Genomic DNA, 10,964 nt, shown 5'->3' on the forward strand with positions numbered 1-10,964 from the left:
AAAACACACAAGGTGAATTAATAAAACAGCTGTATTACTTTTGTATGTTATATTTTGCATGCACTAACCACTAGTGAATCCTTAAAATGCTGAATTAGATTATATAAAGTGTATTTGTATATATTTAAATTGAGACATTTTCATTCTCTTCAGAGGTAACAAACCTTGTTTTCTGAGTTATTGCTTATTGCATTTTTCTCAATGAATCTCACAAAAATTTCTTGCATAAGTTCACATATTTCTGAAATATCAGTGATTAGCACAGTGGAAATGAAAATATGTATGCCAGGACTAGACTTTAATTATTAAGAATTGATGTGATCATGAAAAGTAGTCTCTTGTTACAGGTTGATGAAGAGGAAAAATAAGAGCTCTTGTAATGTCGAATAAACAAAAAATAAAAAAATCCATTCCTTTAAATTTTGTTTTGTTGAAAGATTATTTAGATACATATTTTTTCTTTAATAATATGCACTGAAACATCATGCACACTAAGACCAGGACATAAAGAAAGGAATTGTATGAAGAAGGTAAATAAAATCAATTTTAATTTTATTTACTTGGCAAAGACTTTGCTACACATCAGTGTTCATAACTACATGCTAACACGTACTCTTTGTCCTGGATCGATGATGCCAGTCTGCACATCAATCCCAATGTCTTTACACATTGATAGACACATTGAGAGATTAGCATGGCCCAAATCGCATTAATGTCTCACCTGTCTCCATTCATGAAGCTCAGTCTTTGCCTTGGCTTTGACCTCCAGTTCTTACTGGGTTACAGGGCAGACTGTGCCCCTACAGTCTTCATTTGCAGACACGATGTACCAAGTCTGGGAGTGAATTAAGAGGAGTTGAGTGCTGCCTTGGCATTGTCCGTGGTTTAATGCCCTTGTTAGAACTCCGCCAAAAGTGCCACAGCACTAATTGCAGGATCTGGTGCTCTCATTCTCATTCGAGTCTCAGATTTACACTGCCAAAGCTCAAAATGTTTCATATCTCAGAATGTATTCCAGCTGCAAGCAACTGATGAAACTCTCTGATCCTTCTCAGATCAGTAAGTAGGCTGGTGTTTCACTCTGTTGGCAGTTTTAATTGTCTCCTGCCCTTGTTTCGCTACTTAACTGGAGGTCAGTGTTGTTTAAACATTTGTAAAGGCACTGGTCTGTACAGATCTTAACAGCAGCATATCTGGTTAGCTCTATGATGAATTACTTGTCATTTAGCAGATGCTGTTTAAATAGAATAATAAAAATATCAGGCACAGGAGCCATTTGGGGTTATATACCCTATTTAAAGGCACAGTGGTTCTCTCAGGGATTTTCAAGTTCACAGGTTTCAAAGGTCTCTGTGATCAAAGCATCAGGGCTGTGCCACTGGATAAAACCTTTAACCGCTGGTATACCACCCCTCAATTTGCATTTGTTCCATTAATGAATAAATGAATTGTGTGGCCCTTTGACACTGCCATGCTCACATTCTCAAGCATGGTAATGATGTTTTAATGTTTAAAGCTCTGTAGCATAGAAAATGCTGCTAATGCAAAAGAGATTTCGTGGGAATAACAACTTAAATGTGTTCTCACTCAATGCTATTTTGGCTTCAGAACAACATAAGGATTTTTAAATGTAATAAATATGACAGAATTTAAATTGAAATCTTTTTAAATGTCTAAATAAAATTAGACAATGGCAAAAATGAATAGAGCTCCATCTCTGTCTGAAGTCTCTGAAATAATATTTACTAATAAAAATCTATCTGGCTGTCTTGGTCATTTCAAGAAAAGGAGCTCTCTGCTCTGTAGTAGTTTTTGATGTTTTTCATTCTTCTCTCACGCTTTTTCCATGGCCCATTTTCCACTCGTGAGTTACAGCAGGCGAGATTAGAGAGAGAGAGATTAAAGTCAAATCTGCTGCTTGTGGTCCAACACTACTGAAAACCTCCTACTGTAGAATACATGATATGCATCCATCCTCCTTCAAACTATGTGCATTTATCTTTCTCTGAGGAAAATCATGTATCCAGATTATTTCATTAACTTTATGTTAGTAAAAAATTAAAAACACTGACACAATACCATTGCCACTATCTCAGTGCTCTCAGTTCCTCAAAAAAAAAAACTTCTGTCCATAGTCAGGTGAGACACCCTATTTCATTTCGTTGGCTGAACGATTTACACTGAAGCACACAACAGTAATCCCCTATACCCCGAGGGCCACTGATATCATGTTTCACCTGTTTTTCCTCTCATTTGCCAGGTTCCTACATATTTGCACAGACAATATCACACTAGTACTATAATAGAATTTCATATGCATGTTCTTTATAAAAAAATATATATATTGTTTTTAATGTGCAGGCCACAGTTGCATTTGTCTTGCACAGTAGGGGACTACAGATATTATGTATATATATACAGTGTTTTATGTATGAATATTATGCCATGCCAAATTTGGATTTATAGTACATCCAGCAGCATCAAGTAAAGCAATATGTAGCTTTTATAGCAAAACTGTGTGACTGTTCATATCATCATAAAATATGTAAACTATATTATTGCAAAGCTCTCTAAAGTTGAATAGCCTATAGCTAAGTCCAATTTTATCCTCATAAATATGGTATACTCATGTAGTATAGTATATAGCAAATCTCAACTGCCTGATTGTTGCAAAAATTTAATCTTATCACACACAGATATAAAGTTGGATAGGCCTATATAAGTAGTATATATCCAACTTTATACTCAAGCAAAGCAATAAACAATATATAAGCCTTGTTGAGATAATCACAAATGTGAAGTATATAAAAAGCTATGAAAGGCATGAAGACATTAAGACATTATAAAAAAATTATCATCATTTATGTTAAGCAGCTTGGAAACGATGTGTATTGAGAAAAGCGCTATATAAATAAAACTTGGAAACATTTTTTTTATTGCTAATTGTTTTTTTCTTTGACTTCTTAGCCAAGTCAATGTTATCTGCTAGTTTATTATAGTTTTCGTTTAATATAGAACATTTTCATTTCTGCTTTTTCGTTTCCTGTCCCCCGTGAACTGAATTTTTCTGCATGTTTGCGTCGTGACCCTTGTGAGTGCCAAAGTGTGCACTTTACCAGCTTCCTAAGACATCCATGTCACAGGGAGAAAAACAGCTGAGTCGCTCAGCTCACCCTCCCCTCCACCCCAGACTGTTTTTCATCTACATCCTCCCCTCCCCCACCCTTCCTCGCTCTTTGTTCGCATTCCGTCCTCTCTACTTGTTGCCATCCTACACCGTTTCCGGCGCTCTGATTGGTCGAGTTTGTGTTAGAGGCGGAGCAACTGAAGCAGCGCTGACATTTTGTCAGTTCGGCAAGCGATTACGGTATCAGTAGAAGAGCTTCCGAGAAAGCGGCCGACACTCGGGCGTTTAAGATGCTCTTTCTCGATTAAAATCCCCTAAATTTCGCCCTTAGAACAACTAGAATAAGATACAAACTAGATTATTCCTGTCGTAAAAGAAAGGATTGAATCCAAACACAGAGCTGTGTTCTTTCTTCTGTCGTGTAGCCTTTCTTCCTCCTTCCCGTTTCTTTTGTTTATGTCCTGCAGTGTTCTGCTGCACGACGGAGAATACATTACTGGCCGTTAATAAACGATAGAGTGAATCGAGATAAACGAAAGACAGAAAGAAATATACTGAGACCATTTCGTCCTTTTCATCCGTCTACACGTCTGCGGTGTATAGCTGGACCAGGAGCGAGAGTCTAATGCCCCCGGAGGATGAGCCCAGCCATCGAGGGGATGCAGACAGAGCCGCAGGGGTATTTGGGCAAAGGGGTGCTCCTTGAGCCCTTTGTGCACCAGGTGGGGGGACACTCGTGTGTGCTCCGCTTCGGGGAGCAGACAATATGCAAGCCCCTCATCCCCCGGGAGCACCAGTTTTACAAGAGCCTCCCTGCGGCTATGCGGAAGTTTACACCGCAATATAGAGGTAAGTAGCTACTAATGTGAAGCCTTATTACGTTTTCCTGGCTGTTAAAGCCATTCTTTTCTTCTTCATAACTGTCTTTCGTGTATAATGTGATATTTCGGTGTGTTAGAATGTAAAAATATCTTAATGTTCAATGAAGGCCAGCACTGCTGCTGTGTTTGCGTCTTAACGCTATTCTCCTGGAGGTGGCGATGTTGTAATAAATTCTTCAAAGGACAGTTCACCCAAAAAAAGACAATTCTGCTATTATTTACTCACCCTCATGTTGTTGCAAACCCGTGCCGTGTGTCTGTTTTTATTTAGTGGAAACAGACACCAGCCAGTCACGTTCTTTGTCGTTTACATTGAATGTGAATGGTTACAACCATCACCTTTCTGTTTTATAGAAGTTTATATTTCTTTAAGTATTTAGGTATAGTGTCTTTGTAAATGTCCCATTTCGGTAGGGCCCCTAAAAGGTAAGTTGTTGGCAAGACTGTACTTTAACGCATACACCTGTCAGGGTTCGTTTGAAGATACCTGAATGTGGAGCGCATTCCAGCTTAACAAACTTGAAAAGCGGCAGCAATGACAAGTGAGTTTTTTTTTCTGGACCCAAAGACTGCTGACATGACGTCATAGACTGCCTCCCACACACTTTGCTGTCATTCCTGAAGAAACACCTGGAAAAACAAGTTCAACCGGCTTCGTTTTTGCTTATGTCCATCTGTGTCATTTTTCTCTCTCTGTTCTTTCAAAACACAGATACACACAGCCCAGTTTGGATGCACACTGCAGTATCCATACATTTTAAATGGCCTGTTTTCCAGTGTGTTAAGTGTGCAGGACATATGTTTTTTATTGGGTAAGGTTGGGGGGATGGGTGTGATGTCAAAACAGAAGCTTGGGCATCTTTGTGAATGTTTATGGTGTCTTGAAATGCATTTTTATCCTTTTCTTAATGGTAGGAAGCTATTGTCAATAAAAATATACTTAGTGTGTGTTTTAATATTCTGAATTGGAAGTCAATGCGAGACTGGCTATGTTTTTTGCATCATGCTCTGTTGTTTTGAAAAAAAATGCTTTTAAATTTCTTTATAAATATATATTTTTTAATGCTTCATTAAACAAATCTCATTTTCTGTAATAAATGCTGATGAAATATAATTTACATGAACATTTTTTGTTCTGTCTTTTAAAAAATTTTGTTTGAATTATTTGCATTTTTTACTTTGTTACATTAAAAATACTTCAATAATGTAACTGAGAATGAGAATAAAAATCTCATTTTTAAATCTTTATTTTAATTCTAATTTTTTATCTAACTTTTTCATGACTTTATATTATCCCTTTTGGTACTCTTTTGTTCTCTCAGAATATCATTTTTATATTTATTTAGTGCAAAAAATGTTTCTTGTGTATATCTCTGGGGCTGTCTTTCAGGTTTATAATTTATTTTTGTAATTCTTGTGGTGTTTACATGTGATGCCTTAATTTTTTTGCCAGGTTTTGATGCACTGTGGTTTATGGATGCTCTTGAATTAGAGTCATGATGTGATATGATCTTTGACAATAAATAGTGTTGGTTTCATCATATCTTTAGCCTCTTGTCATTTATTTACTGGCTGTTTTCCTTCTTGTGTGGCATTGATTAAATGGAGGTTTGATGTGGTTTGCTGTGACAGATTCAGAAATCTGATCCAGTGAAGCTGCTCCTGTTCATTGGCTGTTGTTGTTGTTGTTGTTGTTGTTTGATAGACTTCTCTCTCTTCCCAATCCTCAGCCTTCTTTGCTTCCTCCCTCTCTTTTTCAAGAATTTCTGTCTCGTTTGTTTATGGATTGTGTGATTCCTATCAGGTTAGGAGCAGCCCGTGCTGTCGGCTCAGTAGCTTTTGTTAAAGACTGGCGAGCTTTTAAGCGCAAAAAAGAGAAGTGGGTAAGAGATGTTAAAGATTTCCCAGACAGTTTACTTTAAGCCCGGATCTCTGACTACTTCCTGTTTGCTGAAGTGAAGTTATTATGATTTCACCTCTGACCTCATTCTTTTTTTTTTTTTTTTCTCCTATTCCATATCTCTCTCATCTGTCTGCAGGTGTGGTTTCGGTGAGTTTTGAGGAGGATGAGGAAGGAAATTTGTGTCTTATTGCATACCCTCTGCACAGTGAGCTTGGGGACTTGGAGAACGTGGACCCCTCGGCAGACCTGGAACCCAATAACAAAATAAAATGGGTCAGTAAGATGCTTCTGGACAATGAGGGCTACAGCAAGGACCGGTCCAGACACGCTCGGAAGGACAAAGACAAGAGGTGAGGGGACGGTAACATCAGATTGCACAGACATCCTAGCAATATGCATAACATGCAAAAGTAGTGTTGAAGAATTGAAACATAGAAGTGGTGTTAATGGCCATAAATTTTTAATGCAGTCCTAAAAAAATGTGCAATTTAAATTACAGTCACAATTTTTTTCAGAAAAATCACAATTAGATTTTCCCCTAAATTGTTCAGCGCTACTACATCCCAATAACTGTTTAGACGTACTAAAAAACACTTAGAACAGTTGGCACAGATGTGACAACTACCTGTTACGTTGTAGCACAATTTTGCATGAATAAACTCTGTAAAAATGTGTATTTAGATCAAAATGTATCCATTTACCAGAGACTGCAGGGAGGTTCAGAGTCTTTCTCAAGGACAACCGTACTGACAAATCACGTACTGTTTCTTGCGGATCGAACCAGCAGCTTTTCAGTTAGCAGTCTTAAGCTTTAATGCCTAGGCCACAATACCCTACATCTCTTGAATAATACTAGCCTGTGTTCTCCTGTAATAATGGCCCTGCTCAGTACTTGTCTGACTCAATGAGAATGTGACCGATCGCAACGTCCTTGTCGTCATGGGGAGGCACTGAGCGCACTGACCTACAGAACACCCAGCTGGGCAGAACAGATGCACCCTCAGCTGCTGGCAACCGGACTGGTTCAAATGTGTGTTTTGAGCCAAAGTTTGGCAAGAGGTTATGTAACCAGCGTAGCTTTGTGACTTAGAAGTGACCTCAGTGTGACCGTGGAGGGGGTGAAACACTAGATAAGAGGCATTTGTTCTTTGTGGGGGGATTTAGGATTTTAGGAATCATGGGTATTAACCCACCTCAACAAGCCTTGGGGTGTTGTTTATGTATGTAGCACAGACGGCACAGGACAAGTTTCACGCCAAAATGTAATATTAAAACTTAAGGAATTTGTTTAGATCTCTTAATACAAGTTCTACCAAGTTAGCCGTAATCTGCATGTCAGGCTGACGACCTCTATCCACACCTCTCCAGTGTCAAACGCGAGGAGGAGCTGGAGTGGCTTACACAGGCCGAGGTGTTCTACTACAGCCTGGAGAGGAGCAATGCTGCCGGCCCTCAGCTCAAGCACAACCCCTGGAGCCTCAAGTGCCACCAGCAACACCTGCAGAGGATGAAGGAGAACGCAAAACACCGCAACCAGTACAGTATCCTTCAATGCTGCCACAAACAAAGCTGGATTGGTCTAGTGCAGTTTACTGCTGATTGTTAGCTCATGTCATTCATTTATATAAATAAACAGCACTGTTCAAACATTTGAGGTCAGTAAGGCTTAACCTAACCTTCTCCTTTTTATATATAAAAAAAAAAATTAATACTTTATTCTGCAAGGATGCGTTAAATGAACGTTAAATGAATTAAAAGTGACAGTAAAGACATTTATGATGTAATAAAATATTTATTTTTCAAATAAATGCTGTTCTTTTGCTTTCTATTCATCAAAGTATCTTGGAAAAAAAGATTATGAAATAAAAAAAATGAAGTTTGTTTTTAACACTAAGAAATGTATCTTGAGCAGCAAATAAGAATAATTTATTAGAATGATTTTATTAGAAGGATCATGTGACACCAAAATTTCCATGCTGTAAGATGTTCTTAAGAATAATTGTTTTAAAATATAATAAAAAAATGTGTATATACTTGTATAGAAAGTATATTTCCATAATATATATATATATTATACAAAACATTATATACCATTATATATATTTTATTTATAAAATATATTTTAATGTCTGCATATAATAAAGATATATTATTACTGATATGTAATTAAAGAAATATGATGTATAATACAAATGAATAATAACAGATTTATAATTATATACAAAATGTATTTAAATTATTCATTGACACTTATTTTACCCAAATTTTAAGTCACTAAAATATATATGGAAATCTCTACTCATTAACGTAGCTATTCATACTGCAGAAGAAAAACACCAAACATTATAAAGCATGTATTGCTATGCAGATTTACAATTAGAATTACAATTGTGATGTAAATAGATTTATTCTGCAGAAAAACAAAGTTTAATTGTAGAGCAATACTGAAAAGAAAGGAGAATCTATGTTTCCCTTAACCCAGAACCTCCCTTCAGAATTCATCCTGTTGGAGAACCTGACATGGCGCTACACAGTTCCATGCGTGCTTGATCTGAAGATGGGCACGAGGCAGCACGGGGACGACGCCTCTGAGGAGAAGAAGGCCGTCCAGATCCGCAAGTGTCAGCAGAGTACCTCCGCCAGCATCGGAGTGCGCCTCTGCGGGATGCAGGTTAGTGCAGCTCTTGAGCGTAATTCCATAATATTAGAAGCACATTCACACGCTATTCTTCGCTCTCCTCCAGGTCTACCATTCAGACACAGGGCAGCTCATGTTCATGAACAAGTACCACGGCCGCAAGCTGACTCTGTCTGGCTTCAAAGAGGCCATCTTTCAGTTCTTCCACGATGGGAGGTGCCTAAGACGCGAGCTCCTGTCGCCGGTGCTGCGGAGGCTGCGAGACATGCAGGCGGCACTGGAGGCCTGCGAAAGCTACCGCTTTTACTCCAGCTCACTCTTGATAATATACGATGGAGACCCTCCGCGATCACGCCACTCCGCAGAGGATGGGCTTTCGGAAGAGGAGGACGAGGAAGATGACGATGAGGAAGAAGAGGAGGAGGAGGAGGAGGAAGAAGAAGAGGAGGGTGGTGCTTTTGGATTCCCTCACGGCGCAGGTGCAGCCAGCAGCAGTAGCAACAGCGGTGCTTGTGGCGGCACCAGCAGCTCTGCTGTGCTGCGACGCATGGCCAGGCCAGACAGCGGCCCGGTGGTGGATGTTCGCATGATTGACTTTGCTCACACCACGTGTCGACACTACGACGAGGACAGTGTAGTCCACGAGGGCCAGGACAGCGGTTACATTTTCGGATTGGAGAACCTCATCACCATCATTTCAGAACTAGAGGACCACAGCACAGATTAAACCCCAGCTTTGTTCAAACCAGCATGGCGTTCGAATGGGGAAATGTTTCTTTCTCTTCCTCATTCTTTCAATCCCTTGAAACGTTCAGCTCTCAAAGCTCCACCTGTTCAGTTGTTTTTTGTGTTGTAGAGGATTAAAAAGGGTCGAGAAACTAACATCAAGTCGTCACACGATCTGCTTCCTCCATGTTTAGTAGCTTTACTCACTTCCCCCATGTACTCTTACAAGGTTGCTTCCATTTCCCTTTTTGTTCTATTTATTGAGGAATGGTTATTTACCGAAAAGGACCTGATTTTGTTCCCGTCCTCATTCCTTGAGAAGGGTCTGGAACTTTGATTAGCTTCGGAGCGCTCCTTGTTGGATGGTGGTGAAAAGAAAGACTGTTAACGCTCTACAGCACCCTCCCCTTGCACTTTTACCCATCGTGCAGAGACAACTATATTCAGATAGTTAGTTGACATACAGAGACGATAATAAAGCTTTATTTATTTGTCATATTTCCTAAATAAACTAAAAAGAAAAAACATTGAAAAGTGAATGGAGCTTTGAAAACTACATTCCATGTTATTAATGTTATAATAATGATATTAATAAATATTATTATTTGACATGTTCGGATACCTCTATCTTATATCTGTCATTCAAAAAAATAAAACTTGTTTGTGTTAAAATCTGGTCTTGTACTGTGAATTTGTTTTTTTTTTTTTTTTTTTGCAAGATGTGCTGTATCTTGTATATCAAATTACAGCAAGTCACTATTTGTCACTAAAACCCAGTTTGGGTCTTGAGCTGTAGATGCTTAATAAAGAATAGTGCAATAAAAAGTATAAACGGGGTGGCTCACCAAAAAACTAAATTTCTTTTATTAATTACCCTCATGTCATTCCAAACCTGTAAGACCTTATTCATTTTTGGAACACAAATTAAGATGTTTTTGATGAAATCCTAGAGCTTTCTGAACCTCCATAGACAGCAACACAACTGACATGGTCAAGGCCCAGAAGCATAGTAAGGACATTGTAAAATAGTGACATAAGTGGTTTTGTGTAATTTTATGAAGCTTCAAGAATACATTTTTGTGTTCAAAGAAACCAAAAATAATGACTTTATTCAATGATTTCTTCTCTCTCGGGACAGTCTGCCACTATGCATGTTTTACATCAGCAGTATCACACGCATGCACACACAAGCTTCATAAATTAAAGTTGAACCGTTGATTACACTATTTTAATCAAGTCCTTACTTTGTTTCTGTGCCTTGATCGTGGTAGGACCCTTGCTGTCTAAGGAGGGTTCAGAAAGCTCTCGGATTTCATCAAAATAATTCTTTGAGTTAGTTAAAAATGCAATAGTTTACCCAAAAATGCAAATTCTGTGTTTATTTACTCCAAACCTGTATGATTTTCTTCTGTCAAACATAAAATATTTTTTTTGTACGAACAAAATGATTTGGTTATCAACATTCTTCAAAAATTCTACACTGGTGTTCCACTAAAGTTGTAGTTGTAGTGTTTTTGGAAACACTACAACTGAAATTTTGTTAACACTTTAAAGACCAATTCTCACTATAGCTGCTTATTAGCATGCATTACAAGCATATTGGCTATTTATTAGCCTACTTATAAAGCACATATCAATGCCTTATTCTGCACACCATTATTCTAAATCCCTTAACAACCTTACTTACTA

At 38.2% G+C, this 10,964-nt stretch overlaps 1 protein-coding gene across 2 annotated transcripts; it reads left to right on the plus strand.

Moving 5' to 3' along the window:
* The first annotated feature begins 3,352 nt into the window (after positions 1-3,352).
* ip6k2a (inositol hexakisphosphate kinase 2a) lies at positions 3,353-9,884 on the plus strand. 2 transcript variants are annotated; one of them, XM_059570674.1, is made up of 6 exons: positions 3,353-3,976; positions 6,048-6,261; positions 7,280-7,452; positions 8,407-8,582; positions 8,656-8,922; positions 8,953-9,884. In XM_059570674.1, the coding sequence occupies exons 1-6, from the start codon at positions 3,766-3,768 to the stop codon at positions 9,274-9,276; spliced, it is 1,365 nt and encodes a 454-aa protein (XP_059426657.1). In that variant the 5' UTR covers positions 3,353-3,765; the 3' UTR covers positions 9,277-9,884. The 2 variants fall into 2 exon arrangements, with proteins under 2 accessions (XP_059426657.1, XP_059426656.1); XM_059570673.1 differs by having other exon boundaries at positions 3,354-3,976; positions 8,656-9,884.
* The last annotated feature ends 1,080 nt before the right edge of the window (positions 9,885-10,964 follow it).

Source organism: Carassius carassius, chromosome 17, assembly GCF_963082965.1.
Source record: "Carassius carassius chromosome 17, fCarCar2.1, whole genome shotgun sequence".
In the NCBI taxonomy this organism is placed as follows: domain Eukaryota; kingdom Metazoa; phylum Chordata; class Actinopteri; order Cypriniformes; family Cyprinidae; genus Carassius; species Carassius carassius.